This window comes from Calonectris borealis, chromosome 28, assembly GCF_964195595.1.
Source record: "Calonectris borealis chromosome 28, bCalBor7.hap1.2, whole genome shotgun sequence".
NCBI classification, from domain to species: Eukaryota; Metazoa; Chordata; class Aves; order Procellariiformes; family Procellariidae; genus Calonectris; species Calonectris borealis.
This window is the reverse complement of record NC_134339.1, coordinates 6,314,301-6,336,138: the sequence shown is the minus strand read 5'-3', so window position 1 is coordinate 6,336,138 and position 21,838 is coordinate 6,314,301. Positions and strand designations below refer to the sequence as shown.

General features: G+C 47.5%; 1 protein-coding gene across 2 annotated transcripts in view; it reads right to left on the bottom strand.

Moving 5' to 3' along the window:
• Positions 1-12,797: 12,797 nt before the first annotated feature.
• Positions 12,798-21,838, bottom strand: part of PTPRS (protein tyrosine phosphatase receptor type S) — a 79,102-nt gene continuing 70,061 nt past the window's right edge. For both annotated transcript variants that reach the window (XM_075175814.1, XM_075175813.1), the window contains 9 exons: positions 21,235-21,354; positions 20,951-21,105; positions 18,659-18,944; positions 17,419-17,597; positions 16,340-16,466; positions 16,134-16,259; positions 14,892-15,046; positions 14,053-14,188; positions 12,798-13,546 (listed from right to left, as the gene is read on the bottom strand). In XM_075175814.1, the coding sequence (XP_075031915.1) occupies positions 13,478-13,546; positions 14,053-14,188; positions 14,892-15,046; positions 16,134-16,259; positions 16,340-16,466; positions 17,419-17,597; positions 18,659-18,944; positions 20,951-21,105; positions 21,235-21,354 (1,353 nt within the window). In that variant the 3' untranslated portion in view covers positions 12,798-13,477. The remainder of the gene's footprint in view (positions 13,547-14,052; positions 14,189-14,891; positions 15,047-16,133; positions 16,260-16,339; positions 16,467-17,418; positions 17,598-18,658; positions 18,945-20,950; positions 21,106-21,234; positions 21,355-21,838) is intronic.

Below are 21,838 nucleotides of genomic sequence, written 5' to 3'. Positions count from 1 at the left end.
GCTGGGACCATTTGCAGGCACGGGTGTTGGTTTCTGCTGCCCCCGTTACCCCTCCATCGCTGCTGTCCCGTCTGGGACTGTGTTTTGGGGTGTAGGTACAGCCACAGACGAGCTGTGCACCACGTTCTCTCCTACCTCGAAACTCCCATCCCTGCCCCAAAAAGTAACACTTCAGCATCCCCCTTATAAGCTCCTGACGGTTGTGTGATGCTAATTGAAAGGAACCAAATGTTCTCTTTGAAAGTTCACTTTATCAGTGTTAATCTTCTATGTAGAGTAATTTTATTAAAGTTCCCCAAAGAGCAAATTGTAAATTCATTAGTGCCCATTTTGGACCGCACCCTCCCTCATTTTGGGTAAAAAAGAGATTAGAAGTCATCTGGGCTCCGTGATAATTAAAAAGAAGATGCTCAAACATAATTCTTAATTAAACAGTAATGAGATAAGAACTGTGTAGTCTGCTTTTAGTCTGTTGGAAAGATGCAGAGGTTCCCATTGTAATTATGTGATTTATGATCTTCCACACAAAGATGTAATTAGTTTTTTCCCCCCTTTTTAAAATTTAAACATTATTTAGATAAAAAATTGCGCAGCCATTTGAATCTGCTTTTCCTGGTGGAATAGTAATTTGGTTTGATTTATCTTTAGGTTTCAACCTAAAAAATTCCTCCATAGCTAAGACATGATTTCCTAAAATACAAGACCCCCCTGCATGTCTGAGCACCCTGAGGAGAGGGAGGCAGGTTGTTGGATGCGGTGGGATGGCAGTGGGAGATGGCGAGTGAGACATTTGAGGCCACGACATTGCGAAAGCATTTCTTCCTGCTTAAAAAGGTGAAATTTGTGTTTCCAGATGACACCTGTGGAACGCTTCCCCCTCTGATGCCGATCTGCCGTACTAATTGGATCTGAGGATGGTTTGTTTCTGCCTCTCTCCGCTTCTGTGAAGAGACGGAGCGAGCCCTCAGTGAGCTTTTGCAAATCATCGCCGGAGAGTTTGAACACATCTACCTGTTCAGCCTGGAGAAGAGGAGGCTGAGGGGAGACCTCATCGCGCTCTACAACTACCTAAAGGAGGTTGTAGCGAGGTGGGTGTTGGTCTCTTCTCCCAAGTAACAGCGATGGGACGAGAGGAAACGGCCTCAAGTTGCGCCAGGGGAGGTTTAGACTGGACAGAGGAGAAATTTCTTTACTGAAAGCGTGGTCAGGCCTTGGAACAGGGAAGTGGTGGAGTCACCATCCCTGCAAGTGTTTAAAAGACGTGTAGACGAGGCGCTTAGGGACATGGTTTAGCGGGCATGGTGGTGTTGGGTTGACGGTTGGACTTGATGATCTTAGAGGTCTTTTCCAACCTTAATGATTCTATGATACCTCAGTGGAGTTACATAAAGATTAAAAACATGCATATAGCTGCACGTTAAATGGCATTCTGCTCTACAGGAAAGCATGCCAAAGGTGGGCAAGTTGTTTATGATTTCTTTGTTTAAACGCCTGTTTGAGTCTGCTTTTGAAGTTCTGCTCTCTTGGACAAGCATTGCCCCGTGGCTCATCTTTTTGTCCCAAATTCACCTAATCCCATTTCACTGCGGTATAGGCCATGCATACCAACCACGGTGGAAAAACCACCTCACTGGCACAGGAAAAAAGGGCACGGTGGTTTACGATCAGATTGGTGCCTGAAGGGAGAATCTATGTGGAAAACAGTGAGAAGAGCTTGAGGTCTCACCTGTGGAATAGATGTCCAGGTTAGCGGAATATGATTTCTAGACCTTGCTGCTTCACCAGAGCAACGCTAAATTGGCCTTAGTAAAAACAGAATAAAATAACTAAGACCAAATCTCCACTGTGCTTTGCACGGCTTTTGCAGAGATTTAGCTTGAAAGGACAAGGATCAGGGCAGAGGTGTTCGTCACGGAAACGTAGAGAGTGGGATTGGGTCAAAGGCCTGTTGTTGGTATAAAACTATTCTACAGAAGGGATTTCTCACATATTGCATCATCTGATGAGCCATGAGGTCCCGCATCCCGCTCTCCTTGGCAGTGGCACAGATGGTTTGTATCGTGCCCTGTCCAGCTTAACCTGGCGGCCAGACTGTGCTGGCACCGAGATCCCCCCTCCCTCCTCTCAGCACCTTCCTCGCTGCCGTGCCACAGCCATGGGATTTCTTCTGTCACTTCTGGCACTTTCTTAGCTTGGCTACGAATATTGTTTGCAGTAATCACCTGGTCACCTTTGAGTCCTGTTCTTCAGGGGGAACGGGGACGAAGGGTCATCCCTCCTTTCCTCATAAACAGCAGAACATCTCCGCTTGACAGAAAAACAGTTCTGTGAGTGGTGTTAAAGTATCTGGGAGTCTGAGCAGCATCTTCTGAACATAACAGCCTCCAAAGGGGAGAACATGACGGTCAACAACCAGTTTTCTTTTAATTTTGGGAGCACAGTTTTCTGGGAATTGTGTTCTAAACATTTTTAAGATCCTTTCTTTTGTGTGACAGCTGTCACGCAGCTGTCTTCTCTTTGCTTCTCTTTCAGTTAAAGAAGCAGAGAAAAACATCAATTCTTTTGTTCGTGGCTAGGAAGGGGCCGTTAGTGCCACCCAGCTGCTTCGCTGCCCAAATCATACACACCTGATGCCACTTTGCAGGACCTCCCCTCCTGATCATTTCTAGTCCTGCTTTGCTCCAGCTCGCTGCTTTACCCTGCATGTGCTGGTCCATGGGTAGGAGCTCAGTGTCACCGAGAGGCTTCGCTTTCCCGTGGACGGAGGTTAGCTGGTATGGGTGAAGGTTAGTCGTGTTTGTGTTGCAAGATGTGGTGGATCTGCAGCTACAGGTACTATCAGTTTCTCAGCAATAGTCCTCCCAACTTGTTCTGCTTTGACTTAATCCCTTTTCCCTCCTCCATCTTCTCCCAAGACATTTTCGCCTTCCCGCTGTTTGTTCCCCCAGCGCGGGAGGGCTGGGGATCGAAATGTCTGCATCTCGCCCCCCAAATCGATGTTGTTTGCTGGTATGTCTGTGTCTTGCACCCCAAGTCGTTGCTGGTATGAAGTGCCTGGGCACCAGCTGCTTCAGGAGGCTGTGAGGGGGTTTTGGTGGTGCTGTGGAAAAGCTCATGTAGCTCCAGCTCTGTCCCGGAGGTGGTGGTGACCACATGTCATCCAGGGAGACCCCCCAGCACCCCCATGGCAAACCCAAGTCAAATGGAGCTGCCAGGAGAAGGAGAAGCAGGCACCGCTCGCCCTGCCTGCTTCGTGTGGCTCACTGAAAGTTGGCATCGCTTCTCTGAAGGTGGCTCTTCAGCATCTCCGCCCCAACCCCTAAAAATATCCCATGGGTTCTATCTGCAGGGCATTTGCATTTTTTTGTCATTTGCATTGTATTTATGGCTGTGTGATTCAGCGAGGTGCCGTACGCTTTGACTGTCATCTCCAGGCCAGTCTGTAGGAAGGATTTGCACCTCGCCCCCAAGGCAAATGCTCCGCCAGCTTCATTCCATTGTAGTGTTTTGGAGGAAGTGAAGATGCATGCATATTATACTGAAATTTCACGATCTCTTCCTCCCCCACATTTTAGGAGAATATGTATAAATCTCTGCTGTGTCCTCTTCTGTCTGTTAAATCTAGCAGCATGGAAAATGTTATTTCAGTTTTATCTATTTTAAAATGATTGTATGGATTAACAAACCACGCAGAAGGTCTCTGCTGCTGTTTAACTTGCTACGTCCTTTTGGAAGACTCATGGCTGCAGGTCACTGGCAAGCGCTCGTTTGTATTTCTGCTTCCCCAGATGTTGGAGGTGCCAGTGCCGTCCTGTTTGCAGTAACAGCTTGGTGGGGTTTGGAACATAGTGGAGATGCCTTCAAAAAAAATCTGGCCTTGTTGAGGTGTCTTGATGCGATTGAGCCATGATGAGTTGTGTTAGAAAGCCGTGGTCAAGTTTTATTAAGAAAAGTCCCTTCGGTGTCTGGCAGAAATGAGTTAGGTTGCTGTAAGGGACTGAATTAAAAATAGGAACCACAAACGCACATTTCCACTGGATTGCTCTGTCCGTCCCTCGTTGCTGTCTGGGTTTGCCCAAGGGAAGTGAAGGAAGTTGCTCTGGGTGTTGCCGTGAGGGTGAGGAACAGCTGAATCCAAGCCAGGAGCTCGTTAGCAAAACCAGACCCAAAGCATTTGAGATGGGTTAAATAAACTGCACAGCGAAGGTCTCACAACTCCCCTTTACCCACCCCTGTCTTTAAAAGTGAATTTTTTATGTGAATTTTATTTTAATGGTGAATCCTGGAAATGCAGGAAGTCAGGTGGAGCCTGGGGGCTCTGCGGTCCCCGGGCCGCAGCTGGGAGCCGTCAGCGTTCCTCCCCTCGCAGCTGCCCCCTCCAGGCACCTCCACAGATCCCAGGAAGGCACTAGAACCACCCGCCCTCCTTCTCCTGAGGCTTAACACATAGACAGACACCCCCTGAGCCTTAAACAGGGCATTTATTGCCCTAAAAAAAAAATATATATATAGAATGAGTCTGGCTCGTTCTTTGTTCACAGAAATACCAGTGTGCCGTCCCCATCCGCGCCGTGGGGCTGTTGGTTATTCTGCTGGGAAGTGCTTGGCTCTCCCAGCCAGAAAGAGATGGGAGGAAGGTCCAGTGGAAGTGGAACTTGAATTAGTAATGTTGAGCAATTTCCTGAACAACACCTTACATGCAGCTCAGGCAGACTGTTATGTATTTGAAGGAAAGAGATTTTTTTTGTTGTTTTTTTTTTTTAATCATTTGGACACAATTTTTTTTTTTTAGAGGGGTTCATTATTCTCAGTAAGCCTGGGATAAAACCCTTGTGTAACCTATTAATCTAGGATTGCCATCTGCATGTACGTGTGTGCTTGTATGTATGCATCGCCGTATACATACACAGATGGATGGAGCCCCAAACTCTCTTAATCGGGAATCTCTCTTTAATGACCGGAAGGGAATTATGTGTGTCGGTCTTTCGAGAGATAAAGGCGTGATGAGATAGTAACAGCGGCGTTTGATCCCTGCACAAATTGCAAAGGGATTTAGAGTTATCGCTCTAGTGTATGGATGGATGGATAGATAAGTAGACAATAGAAAAATAGGCAGATTAAAGATGGGCTGGGATGAATACGTTAAATGGCTGGAGAGAGCACACTGTTAATAAATAGAAATGTAGCGCTGCTGCTCAGGCTTCAGCCATCTTCCTAGGTTTGAACCAATCTATTTAATTTTGTTGTGAATAGTTAATGCAAGCGCAAGAGGCAGACACGGCTCTATGCATGGGTGAAGTTTAGAGCAATCGCCGCCTTGTTTTAACTGCGTATGGCTGCATGGTTATGCCCTGGTTAGTCACCAGGACAGTGTTTTCTTCAACTTCTTCATAATTCTGTATTCTTTATCTGCTGTATCCTAAACGTGACTTTAAAATATATGCCCTCCCTTCCACTCCAGAGATGTTTCAAACAACAGTAAAAGCAGAGGGGCTGTGCCTTACCCTCCTCCTTGGCCTTCCTCACGCGCTGGTCCTTTCCGAGGCTGTTTAATACCTCCTGTATCATCTCTAACAAGAAATTACAGGTCAAGCAAAAGCAACACTTGGGATTCAAACTTAGATTTGTCTTTTGGATCTCCACTGCTGGCAGAGCTGAGTCCCAATCCTGCTGTTAGCCGAGAGGTCGGTGTGTGCAGAGTGAGGCAGATGTATCGTCTCCGCTTCCCTGGTACAGATGGATTTGGTGATGGGGACATGGGGACGTGCAGTGGATCCATCCCAACTGAACCCAGCCCGATTCAGGCAACGCAGCACCATCGATGCCTGTCAGCCCATGAGGGGAACATCCAGGGCATCACTTCTGCACACTTGGGGTGGTGAGCCAGGGTCCGAGGACTGCCCGTGGAGTCAAAGGTGCCAACGTAAGAAGGGTTTCACTAGTGAACAAGGCTCCTCTCCAGGCTGATGGGGTGTTTGGCTTTATAGGAAGAGCACCAGCTGCCACGTGGATCTGGGATGGCTCTGGTTGTGCCGGGAGTCGGTGTTGGACGGGCTGAGGGTCGTGCCAAGAGCAGGAGGGATGTGAGCAGCTGGTGGCAGGAAAGTGGGAGCCAGGGGTGGGCTTTTCCTTCAGATCCTGCAGAAGTGACTGAAGCTCGGATGCGAGGAAGGAAAGCTGTGACGGTTCTTGGGCTGCAGCTTCTGTCGTGCTCCAACAAGGGGTTTGCTCCAGAAAGGGGAGAGGGGGCTTCTGTGCAGCCGTGGGCGCAGAGAAGGGGTGGTGGCATGTCCCTTCAGGTGCCCATTGTGACACTGCAATAGAAGTGATTGAACTTGCTCTGGTTTCCTTCTTAGGAAATCTGGGAGCAGTCTCCCCGTATCCCTTTCCCAACGGATGAGCTTGTTGCGATAGTAAGGCAATTTTCTCAGCGCCTACGAGGGTATTTACTTTTTCCATTTCAGTTCTACATCTGTTCAGTTACTGACTTGGAATTTGCAACCATCTTACTTAGGAGAAGGAATTGATTTCTCATTCCGTTACTGCTTCTCTTGGTATAATTAAAGCATATTGCAACATGAAGAATTTCTCCCAGCCTGGGAACTGGTTTGCCACTTGGGTAATTCTGTAAACCAAGAAAGGCTTTTCCTTTTCCTCTGGAATGTAAATTACAGTTACATCTACTTTAAAGTCTTTGTTCTGCTGCAGGGGACTGAAGGGGATCTTGGTTTAGGTTTGTGCAGAGGCGTAGGGGCTTTTGCAAGTCAATCCCTTAGTGCTTTGGCATCCAGGCCGTTACAAATTAAGTCTGATGCACGAGCTGGTTTTGCCCAGCGTGGTGTAAACGAGAACTGGGACAAGCCTGCTCCCTCCAAGCCCCCGAGAAGGGCTCTCTTCTGCCGAGCGCTGTCTCTGCTGCTCTGAGCTGACCCGCCGGCCCATTGCTGTGGGGAGCTGCAGCTTTGTGCGGCAGCACCCGGTTGCCGTGGGGGGCCAGGTGCCCCCTCTGCCCTCATGGCCCCGGCAGGACGTCCCATGGCAGATGGAGGGACGGACATGCAGCGTCTCCGCTGCCTGGGGCTGGGGGTGAGGGGTCAGGCTGGACTGGGCAGGGTGGGATTGCCACGTGCCAGGACGTGGTCTGGGGTCTGCAGGTGGCCCTGGCGAGGGGGGCTCGGGGCTCGGTGGCCTTCCAGCAGCTGCGCTCGAGCAGAGAGAGGGTAATTCAGAATTGACCTTTGGATGTAGCATAAATAGAGAGTTATGTTAAAGGGAGAGGAGAGAGGGAGGCCTTGGAGACATTTATTAAACTGTGAAAAGAATCGGTTCAGGATTTGCATATAAATGATGTCAGAAATGCCTTGGGATCCACCCGCTGCCGGGGAGGGCTGGGCAGGGGTGGGCGCTGGCTGCAAGGGTACAGCGAGGGGCTGGGGGGGTGAGCCACGGTCTAAGGCAAGGCGGGTGCTCACCCTGGGGGTCCCTGGTGATGGGACCAGCGTTGGCCAGGGCCGGGGTCAGCTCTGAATCCTGCCGGGGCTGCTCCTGGCTGAATCCGCTGCTGTGGGATACTGCTCCTCGGAGCAAACACTGAAATATGCCCTGGATGCTCTCTGCATGAGGAAAACCTGTGCTGCAGGCTGTCCTGGAGGGATGGATTTGGCTCCATTCTTGATGTCTCTCGCCTTTAATAAAAGAGGGCTCTGCAGCTGAGATTCCCTTATAAAACCACTATCTGTGCTTTAACCCTGATCCTCTGCAAGGAATTGTATCAGTGTAGATCTAGAGCCCTGGTGACAGTCCTTTTCTGTAAAAATATTACCTGCAATGATTTACTCCTTCCATCGTGTGCTGGCATTGCTAATAAACTTGCTGTCAAAGCTGTCTGTCAGAGCTCATATTAAAGAAAAAGAAGAGTGAAACAGAGAGATTAAAAAAAGACCCTTGGATCAATAAGAAACAAGAGCCTTCCCTACTGCCCTGCTGAAAATGGGCATTAATGGACCATCACTTAATGTTTAATTAAAATAAAAGGAAAGTCAGCTCCGTGTGCCAGGTTTCAGGCTGGTGCTGTCTGGCAGAGCAAGCCCTGAAAGACTGAGCTTGTAGCAAGAACTCCGATTTCATTTGCTCTTTGCAGCAAGGACGTACCACGCACATCCTGGAGCCCGGAATCATTTACACTTAATCACACCACTAGCACATCGGTTTATCGCATTCAGAAACCGCAAGTTGGAATGTAATTTCAGCAGCTTACGAGCACCAGTACAAGGCTGTGTCAATGGGACTGTTACGTGCAGATTCTTCAGTGTGTTCATGGTGCCCCGGCTGAGACTGAGGATGTCCTGGCCTAAAGCAGAGACAGAGAGCATAAAACCTGCTGGTGATCTTCTGTGATAAAACGAATCTGTGAAAAGCTTTGTAGTATGAATTACACTGAGCTAAGTCAAAGTAGCAAGTGTTCCAGCTAGGAGGTCTTTGTGGAGCTGAGATGCAGGTCCTCCGTTATCCCTCTTTGCCCTTAGGAGCTTGTACGTGGTATCTGCTCTTTGCCTTATGGTCCTTTTGGCTTTTCTGCTGTGAGCAGGTATCTTTAGGTATCTAAAAGTGCAAGGACCAGTGCAGTTTGGCTCTGATGGTCCGAGTCAGCCCCTGCCTGGCCCTGAGCAATGTGACCACTGAGCACTTTGTTTTGGTTACCTGCGGTACATCCAAACCAGGTGTCCCTGCCTGTTCTGGTTGCAGGGAACCACAGAGGTACTTATTGGCAATGGGCGTCCAGCTCCCTTCCTTGTCAGTGGGGGTTTCTCTGGATGGCCAAATGAGGACACCTAAGATGGGTTTTTCTGTGCCAGAATCGTTCTCCGGTGCATCCATCGGCTAAGGACGGAGGGCTCTGCTGCCTCTTTCCTTCCACGTGCTCTTCCTGATCTTGTGGTGTGAGCAGGAGGGAGCTGAGTTTGTTACCGCTGCTACAGACTCTGCTTAAATGTCTTCTCATGTGTTTTACGTTTTGCACGGAGTGATGCAATGGAAATCAGAAGGCAAAGACAATAATGGGATTTTCCTAGCAATGATGCTTGTGTTTCTTGACCTTCTGAGAGGAGCTGTTGTAGGACCATCACCACTGCTGTAGGGTCAAGGCGGACTCAGCGTCACTGTAAGTCTTTGCAGCTTTTGTAAGCCTTACTTTTGCGCCAAAAAGATTTCATTTTGGATTTGCTTCTCGAACTGGCTTCCTACTGTATTGGTCAGGGTTTTTTGGAAAGATGTCGTTAGTTCCCAGCTGTTGTTCCAGTTCTCTTTGTCACTCACCTTCCTGTATTCCATCGTGTTTATTTCTGTTCTGTAAGGGTTTTGCATCTCAAAAGGGTTTTGCATCTCAACACGGGGGTTGGTCATGCCAGCTCAAAAAAGGATAGAACAAAAATAAGCGGAGAGCAGTGATGAGAGTGATTAGCGTCACAGAGAGACAAGAATAGTATTGCGGAGAGTGCAGGAGACCAGGTAGGCACAGGATGGAGGTACGGAGGCTGATGAACAGAGCTTAGAAGAAAAATCATTTTTTCCTTTCTATTCTTCAATGATAAAAAAAAGGGATCATCAAAATCAACACATTGATTGATGCAAGGTTGATGAAAGGTGTCTGTCCTGTGTTCTACTGCTGATCTGTAGAGCTCAGTGCTACAAATTATCTTTATGAATCCAGGAGATTATGAAGAGTCAAAAATCATTACTATTCATATAACTCTCTGTAGGTACTCATGTACATGAGACATAATTATAAAGCAGGAGGTTTTTTTTTTTCTTTCTCCTTTTTTCCTGTGCCATCAGGTTGTTGCTGTTCGATGTTTGTTTGGCTCCCCACCTGATCCATCTATCACGTGGAGTAACAACATTTTGAAGGTGATGTAATTCCCTGGGTTCACAGCTCACCTGATGTTTGATCACGGTTCTATGCTAACTTGCTTTTTTTTTTTTTTTTTTTTTTTCTTTTTTTCCCTCTTTAAGCTTGAGCCAAAATGCTGGTGGTGGTGTCATTCCAGTAAGGAGACGGTTTGTGCTGGCACAGCCCATCTGTAAAGGGGAGGGAAAAAATACCTGATGCAGAATATTCCCATCATCCTCCTGCTGCTGCTTCCAAAAACCTGTGTCCTCGCCAGCCTCTCCCTGCTTAGCTCCTGTCTGCCTTAACAGGGGTGAAGTGGGACGCTTGGCCCGGACTGAGCCTACCTGTGAGTAGCATCCACTGTTACCACAGAGCTGCTGAAGACTCTGGTTTAGCTTATTAGGCTCTGGCTCAGCTGGACAAGGATTTTTAAGCGGCTCATGTTGGCATTGAGGAGGCAGCTAAGTTGCCTGCTTTCAGCTTTGCCACCCCATTGCGTTGCAGGTTATGGCAGCGCAAGGCACGGGCTTTCCCAGGCAGCGGAGGAGCTGTGAGCTGCTTCCTCCTCCTGGACTATTCCCCTCAACACAGACACGGGAACCCCCGGCAGCGTGACAAGGGAGAGCTCCGTCTGCCGTGGCCACGAGCTTCAACTGGGACCTTTGGCTTTCGCTGCCTTCTGCTGCGGGTAAGTGCATTTCTTGACTGAGATTTTTACTACTTTTTACTACTGCAGGCTTGGAGCCGTCCCCCGTAGCCAGGACGGCACCTGGACTAGCTCAGGCGTGTTGGCAACCACTTCCTGCCTGGACTCCAGGCTGCGCAGGCAGGGGGACAGGATCTGCTGCTTTTGAAGCCACTGTCCCACATAAGGGAAACACAGACAAGTCAGCAGAAATGGAGATCGCCCAAGGTTTTTAAGCCTCAAGGTGGGCATAACCCATACACCCGTGGCTTCTTGGCTGAGCCATGGTCCGGGGTGCACTCATGCCAAAGTCCATGCTACTATACCTAAACTAGCAGCAAGCTTATGCCTGCGACACTGCAGCTATTTCGCCAAAAGCTCTCCAAATGAGCTTGTTTCTTTACAACAACATGTTCGGCTTGTAAAGGTGGCCTATTTTTAGAAGGAGCATAAGCAGAGCAGAGGGAGAGCAACCTGCTACCCGGCCGTGGCCGCCAGCGAAAAGGTTTTTGCAGTCGCTGCGTTACACAGAGCAACTGCTTCATTCATTGCCCGCTCCTACCAACAAACAGATTTGCAGTCAGGCCTTTCAGACAATCTTCCTTTAATACAAAGTCAATATATCTACATACACAGTGGTATGAAAACCACTTTCTGTTTCAGTTTGAAATAACAGTGTGAAAGCAACAGCACTTTGCTCTCATACAAAGGAAAAAACCTCCCCGCTCCCCCCAACTTGTCCAGTAAGATTTTGCTGCAACATACTTAGAAATTTGGGCAACTTTCACACAAATAAGAAGTAAAATCGTGAAGAAGCCTTTCGTTCATTTTTTTTTTTTTTTTTTTTTTTAGTTAAAGACAGGAAATAGATTGTTGTGGGGTTTTCTGGGTAGCACTTGATGGCCATGATTACCCCTTCTAGAAAAATAAAAAAAGTCACAGGCAAGCAGTGTTCAGAGCAGTGCGTCTTTTCCAAGACATGCTGTCCTCTGTGCACTTCTGCAAGAAAACTCCTTGTCACGTACACTTGCAAGAGCATTATATCTACAACCCAGCGCACGGACAGACTTGGGCTGTTACCTACAATACACCTTTGATGTTAGAAAAAAAAAAAACCTGTGTGCGTGTTGATGTGTGCCATGGCTCTGAAATCGCTGTCTTTCTGTCTTCAGTCCTTGTAAGACACTGGTATTGTTTAAACTCCCAGTTCACCCCTGGCCCTGTTTGTTAAGACCAGGCAACACGGCCACAGCTGAATGGGAGTGGGTTGGCACTGCCACCATGTCTCGGCCTGCCTGCTCATCTCACACCCTTCCAGAGAGACCTGATATGTCTGCGATTTAAAACAAAAGAACCCAAAAAAAAAAAAAAAATCCAGAAAGGACATTTGTTCTTACATGAGCAAGGTAAACCTTTTAAATGGTAGAAAAGCAGTATGTAGAAGTAGCAATTTGCACTGCATTTTTATATATCACAGCCATTACACGTAACATTTCTACAGTGAAAAAATAGACTGTCTTTGAACATAATATGAACAAATAAGCAAATTTTTCTTTTAAATTCATTGACTGATATTCTTTGTGTTTTTTTTTTAAAAAAAAAAGGAAAAAATACACTATTTAAAAAAAAGGTAATGTCACTTGTTACAGTTACATCGATACTTTAAAGAAAGCCACTCACAGTATATGCCATTGAATGCATCTTTCTTGTTCTTTCCCAGTTATTTATACAGCTAGGGCATGTTCGTAGCTGTGCCGGTGGGCTCGGTGTGACGTGGTACTGGGACAGTCCTGAGAGTATCGGCATCGCTCCCGGAGAGCCGCTGTGTTCAGAGGTGAGGGGCTGGCAGCAAGAAGCGGTTGGCTATTGGATGTACATTTCTTAAGGGTGCTTCTCGGGCTCCTTTCAGAGAGACGCTCCTGGCCTTCTGCGGCAGGCACTGGCAGGGCAGCACTGCTGCTTGCAGCAGAAGTGGGGTTGTGTGAATGTGCAAAGAGAATGGGAAAGGGGCTGCCTTTCTTTGCGGGGTGTCCCACCACTGCTCAGATTAATGCCTTTGTGTTAGCTGGATGTGCTGAAAAGGGGGAACAGAACCAGCAGTCAGCGAAGCCAGCCCAGGGGAGCTGCCACCTCTACCTGTCCCACCGGTGTGCAAGGGGAGGGGGCCACATCACACAGCCAGGTCTGGGTTTTATATTTCTCTCTCTCTTTCTCTATAATTTTAAATATCCTAAAAAATAAATTTTGGAATTAGAAGAAATGAGGAATGTTCCAAGTATTCAAAATGTGAGCTATAAAACCTCTCGCGTGGCAGGGGCATTCAGTGAATGCTGTTTGCAAGGTGCCTGTAAGCCCAGAATCATCTCAATGTTGATACTGAGGTTATTAAGACTCCAGCTAGAAGAACTCCTGACCCTAAGTTTGCCTAAATGTTGAGATTTAGTTCCTTTTCTTATCTTTTACAGAACACCTTCAATTCTGCAAGTGACTTCCTTTAAAGACTGCCAACTATATTAGTAAATAAACTGAACTCTAATGATGTAACCAAAGTCGGTTTCCTTCCCTTCTCCAGCGGTAACATTTCGCAAGGCGTGTTTTAGCTTTTGGATCTGTTTCATGATGTCCATACGTCCTCCACAGCGAACACCACTTGAGGTAACAAGAGCAGTTCACCACTTAAAGCAGTCCTTCAGCAATCTCCTGAGCTGCCTCTTCATGGTCCAGGTTACAACATGGAGTTCCTGAAGGGGTGTTCCTTTCAATCCTTCCTCCGGCTCCCCAATGTATTGTCCAGATGAAAAGGTACTTCTGATTCAGTTTTGTAAGTTCAAGCGCTCCTCCTGGGTCAAAAGAGGCCTTCCAGGACTTAAGTGGTTGGTAGAGTCTGCACAACGGATGGCTTTTTATGTTGCATAGTGATCAAAACTTCCCAGATACTCCAGAGCTGCCTGGTAACAGAACTGGTACTCATCCTGCGAACAGTAAAGAGAACCAGCTTCAGAGGTTTGAAAGAGCTCGTCAGGATCCCTGCCCTGCTTTCCAGCTAGCACATACCTGGGCAGGAACCATGCACAGACTCTTTTATTCTCAAAGAGCTGTGAAATACTGGGGAAGGAAATCCCTTCCCTTTATTGTTTGTGCATCTCGTAGATACCAATCATGCCACCACTAACCTTTCTAGCTCTGCAGCCAGCGTGGGCTCTGTTTAGGGGCAGGGATGAGAATCAGGGCTGGCAGACTGGGATGAAATCTTTAAGAGACTTTATGACAATGGGATTTTTTTCTTTTTTTAATTAGTGAAGTAAGATCAGCAGCGCAGCCTGGGCTTGCTTACTCTTCAGGTAAGGTTTAGTGGTTAGAAAGGCAAAACGCCCGCTCCACTCAGGCAGGGCAGCCGAGGGATTGGTCTGCAGCAGTGGTGCTTGGCTACTCAGTCCCCTGAACTGTGACAGAGGATGGCTTCCCCACGCTCCCTTACCTCTGTTTGCACCATAGCAGGTCGTTGTGTTCGCAGCATCTTTACTGTCTGGAAAATATCTACAACACCCTCATAACGCATTCTTTCCAGGACAATACTCAATGTGATAAACACTCCAGTTCTGCCCACGCCAGCACTGCAGGAATGGGAGGAAAAAAAGGAAACTGTATGTTAAAATGTTCAAATGCTTTCCTAAACGCTGAGGTTATGGCATGGTTGAGCTAACAGCCGTGTCTTATGAACATGTTAGAACTGGAGAGCCTCAGTCAGTCCTCCAGGAGGCAGGAAATAGTAAAACTGCCAGAGTGTGTGACGCAAACAAATATTTGAGAGACCGACATAAAAAAATCAAAAGCTTTGGGTAGTGGTAAACAGCATTCAGTGTGAAAAATTATTACTAATATGTAACAGTAGGCTTTTTAAATTAAATAATTGGAAGAATGCATTATCTTCTGCTGCCCAGGGATAGGGAGGTACAATTCTTGCTATCAGCAAACACAAGGCAGCAGTGTTAGAGGTGCAGAACCAATATAAAACCACTTCTAATTCTGCAGGTCAAATGTTGATTAACACTGTGGTTCCCATTTCCTTCAGAGTATCAGCATTTCATAGCTCTCCCCTAGATAAAAGGGTCAAAGGCTTAGTGGGCAGTGCTCAGGTCTGAAGGGAGATGAGTTTGGCAGAAGCAACAGTGCTTGGCACCCCCGCCTCCAGCCACCCCCAAGAAATCTGCCTGGAAAGATGGGGTGGGAAAGGAGGGAGATATCTGCAGGATTTTAATTTCTTCTGCTCTTTTGCATCCTCAGATAAGTTAGATGTTTCCATTCACACATGCCTACCTGCAGTGGACAGAGATGGGGCCATCCTGGCCAAACTGTTCCTTGGTCTTGTGTACCTGTCCAATGAAATCGATAAAACCTTCTCCTGATTTTGGCACACCTTGTTCTGGCCAGTCAGTGAACTGGAACTGACGAACAGTTCGTGACTGACCGTCCTGGGGGAGAAAATAGTAATATTTAAAACATCCTGTATTTGTGGTACGAAATATAAAAGGCAAAAAAAAACCAACCCCATTTTGTTGTTGCTAGTTCATGAAGGGGCACAAATAGTTGAGCCAACTTTGTGTTATAATCACATGAGCATATATATTTTATATATACGTATAATGATGCAGCTGCTCATGTTGCAGTTGACATTTCTGGAGTCGGCTTGTCAGTACAGCTCCATACTCCTGGCAGGTGTGCTGAAAGCTCTGACCACTGCAGAGACTGCACAGATGGAGTCTTCAGCAAAGGAACATTCAAGGTGAGGTGGCCTCTCTATCAATCTTGAGGAAGAGTTGCCGTAGTGTCAGAATTACAGCTGACAGGAAGATAAATCTTGTTCTACCAGGCCTGATGAGGCATCCTCCTTCTCAACCTTGCAAATAGAATTATCAGGTTCTACAATACTGGCAACCTCAAAAGCAGAGGACTCCACTCTGAGAGTGAGGGTTACATTTGCTAAACAAATTTCAGAAGGTACTGAAATGTTCCTTTGGAGGAGAAATCTGACATTGAATCTAAGATTATTTGCGTGAATGTGCCTCTTCAAATATGAGCAAGGGCAGTTCCTCTTAAAGCCAGAGAAGCGTACATTTTCTGTAGAGTGCAGAGTATCCTTTGCAAGTCTGGTTTTTTATTAGCTGTTTGGGGAGATACTATTTTCTGCTTTAATCTCAAATAAGCTCCAGTTAAAACCAAAAGCCTGGTACATCTCTAACAAAGTGACTCACTGCTGTGATTAGTGAGCAGAGGTTAGAAAACTACTTTCAATTTGTAAGAAGATGTATTCCAAGTACAATCTGTGTTTGTGTGTTCTATTTCTCAACACAGCTAAGCTCTCCTCCACTGATGATAATCCCAGACTTTCAGAGAGAAAGTGTTTACACCTCAGTCCTTCCTACAGGAGCCCAAACATGCCCAACTCCCTTTTTTTTTTTTTATGTAAGCCACTTTCTCTATTGCATGGGTTTGAACCACTCCAGCCCAGCCCCAGCTGTAACCCTCGCAAGCACAGACTGCACGTTGTGCAGCACTTACTCTGGCATCAGTGACCTTGAATTCTCGCAGGATGTACTGAGGCATGTTGTATTCAGCCATGGGATCTACTACAAAGTACTGGTACCGGGCAGAGCGCTCCGCTGGCCAGTACTGATGGCACTTTTCCTGCCAAGGGGAAAGAAAGGTCTCTGTTAGTCCTTGTGCTGCAGGCTTCCCCCCTGTGCTTGTCCTTAGTGCGCACTTACCCGACCCATCTCCCGAAGCTTAGTCAACATCACGACAATGGTGGAGTTGTTCTCCCATAGCATCCGCCAGAAATCTTCAGTGGTCTCTGCCAGCGGCCCTTGGGTAGCAATGTACGCCTTCTGTTGTCTGAAAGAGGGCACAAAGCCAAGGGGTGGGTCGAGGGGGTGTGGAGAATTGTTTGGGCAGAAGCTTTGGGAAATGCATACGAAGGCTGATGAGTAGGAGAACAAATGGAAATGCTGGGGAAGAACTAGAACACAGTGCAAGGTCTGAAGGGGCGGGAGGTGACTTTGGTGCTAATGGCTTAAAAAAAAAAAAAGCCAATGGTGAAACTTTCTTTAGATACTGTTTCCAAGGGGTAAATCCAGATTACTCTAGCATGATGCCCTATATGGAAAAAGGTGTAACATGCTGCATGCCGGATTCTTGGAACCGGATTCTTGTTTTCTGGGCCTGAATAGCACCAAGAATTCAACTGCCAGGCATGGAGATGCCCTAACCGCAGGTGGTGCCAGGGCCAGGACTGCTGCATGCACCTGGAGGTGAGGAAACGTGCACGTGGGGTTGCTTTGTTCCCTCAGTTAGGGCTCAGCTTTAGCCGGCCAGCCTCTGAGCACACCAGTGGAGGGCTGCAGCTCCTAGGGCTGGAGTACATGGCATGTATTGCCTGTGGGAAGCTGTCAGAATTGCAACGTCCCCAAATCACAGCAGTAATAAAAAGGCTAATCTCTTTTTAGAAACCTCCCAACGGCAAAAATTCACCCTCTCACTGACACTCTATGTTTAGGACTTGCAACTGGAGAGGGGTTTGGTTTGCTTTAGGGGATAAGTAATTTTAAGACCACAGAGAATAAAGCTTATCAGAAGTCTGTATTTGAGGCTATGTGTGGGTTGCTGGCGATCAGCAAGAGGGAATTTCCCTCTAGGACTGCACCACTCTGTGCAGTATAGTTAGGTGAGGGAACAGAACAACAGACTACCCATGTTAAGACCTAATGCATCCCTTAGTCCTTCTGCATCCTCAAACTCATGCACAGAAGACTCCCTGACCACAGCAGGGCAGCGAGGTGCTGTTTACCTGTAGCCATCAATAAAGCTGGCATTGATGTAGTCTGACCCTTCCACTCCTCTGATGGGCTGAAGGCAGACCCGTGTGGTCTCGTATGGCATGATGTTGACAAGGCGATTCTTGAATTTGTTGCATGGGAGGTTAGCGCTGATGAACCTGGAGGTGTGGGCTTTGGAGTTTGCGAGTCGCTGAAGGCAAAAGCAGAGTCACAACCATTTGTTCAGCCTTCTTTTTTTTTTTTTTTTTTTTTTTTTTTTTTGCTTGAGCCCTATGCCAGCCCACTCAACTTGCCCTCCATGTTCCACCACATTGTTCTGCCTTGTGTGCCCTCCTTTTTTTTTTTCTTTTGGAGGGGGGGTGGGGACAGAGTCTGAGACCTTTCCACCAGCAAAACTTTCAAAGAAAGAAAGGAAGGAAAAGAAGGAAAAAAAAAAAAAGAAAAAAAAAAAAAGCTTAAAAACCCAACCTAAAGAGTGAGCAAATTCAATCTGGATTTGAAATGACCAGCCAAGCCTCCTGCAGTGGCAGGTAGGTCTCCCCAGGGAACTGCGGCAGCATAAGGCAGAAAAGTAATTAATTCTCTAACATGGAACCAAAAAGTTCTCATCAGCCTTATAAAGGCTCCCTGTCTGCTTGTCCCGGTTTCGGCTGGAATAGGGTTAAATTTCTTCCTAGTGCTGTGTTTTGGATTTAGTATGAGGAGAATGTTGATAACACACTGATGTTTTCAGTTGTTGCTAAGTGCCCTCCTAGTCCAAGGACAGCTCCCCTGCCTACTGACTGAGCTAGGTACACAAGGTGGGAGGGAACATAATCAGGACAGCCAGCCCAGCTGGCCAATGGGGTATTCCATACCATGTGACGTCATGCTCAGTATATGAAGGGTAGGCGTGATCCAGGAAGTACCGATCGCTACTTGGTTATCGGTCAGCGCGGGTGGTGAGCAATTGCATTGTGCATCACTCATTTTGTATATTCTGTCATTATTTATTATCATTATTCTCCCTTTTCTGTTCTATTAAACTGTCTTTATCTCAACCCACGAGTGTTTCTCACTCTTACCCTTCCGATTCTCTCCCCGTCCCACTGGGGGGGCGGGGGCAGTGAGTGAGCGGCTGCGTGGTATTTGGCTGCCTGCCAGGTTAAACCACGACACTGCTACGCGTGAATGCCAGCAGAACAAAGCTCCTGTGAGGAATACAGAGCCCTCCCCAGTGACTACTGTCCCCATTCAAGCATCTACCATTACCTTGAACTCCAGCTCCATGCCTGTCACGTGCTCTCCGACTTCAATCTGTGCCAGTTTCTGGATGTAGGTGTAGAGATTCCTAGCTGGGACCTCTGTGTTGCCGCAAGCAACAGCCTCAAGCAAGGCATCGTGTATAAAGCTGTACTGGTCTTCTGTCTGTACCATGTAGTTGCGCTGTGACCTCATGAGGGTGACGTGCCCATAAATGTCCACTGTTTTCTCATGTTTTATCCTCTCTAGCATGGCATCGATCACAATGAAGCAGCCGGTCCGTCCAACACCCGCACTGGAAAGAAAAGGGAAAAAATGAAGCCATGGACTATTCTGCCACTGAAGAAAGATATTCCAAAAGGTCACCCGCAAGTGAGGATGTTTCCACTGCCACAAGCAGCAATACACACAGGCTAGAAACAGATGCACAGGGCAGAGAGCAAACAACAAATGCACCCAGTGACTGGGAAGAAACCAAGCCCTTGTGAACACAGCTATTGATGGACTGAGGCAAAGGAAATCTTGGCAAACGAGCCAAATGTGTGGGTCCAGCCATTTCACAAACAATGTTGAATTAATGAAACTGGTGCTGGTGAGTGCTAGTGCCCACTCACCTCTGTGTGTTGCTCTTGATTGTGTTGGAGGGTTTGGGACAGTTCTACAGTGTGCGGAGGAGGACAGTGGTGACAGCAAAGTCACTGCTGCTCCGAGGCACTGGTGCTCTAGTGCGTGAGCACAGTGCTGCACTGGGGCCAGTAAAGCCTGCACTGGAACCTAAAAAGCTCTTTATCTGAGCCCCACCTGGGCCAGCACTGCCACAATGGCAGGGAGAGGCTCCTGGATCAGAGCCAGCAGATGGAAAGGTCCCTTCATCTTCTGTGCCCATCTGTACGCAGAAGCACTCAGGCTTAGACCCAAAGAGTTTGCAACATGCAGAGGTTTGCTTTGAGCCTTGGCTCAGTTTAGCAAAAACTTTAACAACCAAGTTTGGTCTTATGTCACCCAAGGACAGGACAGAAGATGAAAAGCTGCCTCTGGTGATATGCCTATTGCCTCTCCATACTGATCTGCCCCGTTTCTCCTGCCTCTTCATCTGTGACATCCCCAGGACAGGGGAGCTCTCCTGGCAGACACACAATTATGACAATTCTAGGAAGGGGGCTCTAGGCTTGAACAAAAGGCTGGCATGATCTAAGGGCTTAAAAAGCATGTTTAATCACTCAGATCTTTCAGCAGCTGAGAAACTACTGATGTTGTAATGAGTAACATGCGTGACCTCTTTTCCTAAATATTTTTGTGCATTGAGGTAACATCAAACTTGCGTGTAATGGCATTTGTGAATCAGCAGGGGTCTGTGGGGCTATGCATTTGCCGCTGCTAATAAAGGGTTACCTTCTACTATTCCAGTGCAGTCCCTTTTCTCATAAAGCCCCCTTGATCTCTGTTAATTAGACTGCCTAACACCCGAACCAAGCAGGTGACTAGAGCTTTGGCACGAATTTAGCAGCTGATCTGGGAGCAGGTTCCTGAACGTTGTGAGCTGACAGCTCTCTCTATTCATTTTCTGAGGTGCACGATAATTGCCATCTGCAAAGTTAGTGATAAGTTGCCCACTTACAATGACTATTTAAATGGCATCCTCCAAGAGAGGCAGGATTAGCTCTCCCCAGCAGCCTGTAAAATTCAGATGTCTTTCCTCAGTGCTGAGGGACCTGCAGGCTCCTCCACACCTTCCTGAGGAACACAGGGATTTATCTAAGTTGAGGCTGCAAGCATTCCTCGTCGGGTTGTAAATTGAATTAGGGAACGCTACCTGCCCATAGGGGCCTTCAGTTTGTCATTATCAGAATGACTGCAGCACTCAAAAAAACCCCTCTTTCAATCACTGTCAGCTCTTCCTTTGACAGCTGAGGCAACTCTGCCTCCCAAACACCCGATGCAGCAACACCAAGCAGCTTCCTAAGTTGCACTTGATCTTCCTCCTTTCCCGCTGTGACAAGAAACAACCCCTACACACAGAACCAGACAGCAGTACAGCGCAGGGTGCTTCCCGTGGCTAACAAGGTCCGAGTGATTTGGTGCAAACTAAACCACTCATCATCTCAGGAAATTCTGCACTCAAGGAAAATCCCAAGTCTCCTTCTCAGATGCTGGCTCAGAATCCACTTTACAGGACAGCTCTCGCCTCCTGGGTCCTCGCTAGGAGACTGTACACGTCTCCTAGGTGCAAATCAACATCCTTCTGAACTTTTGCCTCCCTTGAAGATGGCCCCATGCAAGAGTTAGGAAGGAAATCAGTACCTGCAGTGCACCACAATGGGACCAGCATCAGGGGGGTTGCAGGTTTTCACCCGTCTCAGAAAAGCCAGGAATGGGGTGGGGTACTCAGGTACACCGTGGTCAGGCCACGCTGTAAACTGGAACTGGCGGACCTCCCGCTTCTCACTGGAACCATTCTGCAAAGTCAAAAGAGCACCAAGAGTAATGTGAGGTACCAGCACACTGCCATACCCTGCCTGTGCTGTGTACGGAGAGTGTGCCGTAGCCCATCACCAGGGAAAAAACAAGAGCGGGAGAAAGCTTACCTTATGAAGCGAGAACGTTCGAACACAGAATGTGGCCAATTCAATGGTGTCGAGTAACGTCACTTGAATCATCCCATAGGTGTCCGTACCTCGGCCCGGCCAGTACTGGTCACACTTTATCTGGAAGACAGGAGGCATTGCTCGATGCTGGAACAAACCCTACGCTGCAGGGGAAGCTCGTTCCAGAACTGCCCTGATGTTGTCACATAAGTGAAGCTGGCCAGGTCGCAAAGGGCAAGGAAGGTGCAAGAAACGTCTTTCCAGAGCACCATGATAAGGAGGGACCCGGCATGAAAAGCTCCTACTGACTAAGCACAGGCTTTGATGTACCACATCAATCATGTAGACAATAGGCTGGAATGATCCTGAAGATTAGACTGAATGTACTGAGGCTTGTTAAACAAGAGAGCTGAATGTGAAACTTGCCACATGATTAACTCTGAGACACACCTACAAAGCATGCAATGGGATTGAGTGTCCTCTTCTCTTGGAGTTGCAAAGGAGGCTGCAGCTTTCCAGGGTGAATGGTTTGGGTTTTTTCAAAGCAATGAATCACTGAACTTTCAGGATGCTGGCAAAGCAGGCAGAAATCCCCCACTGACAT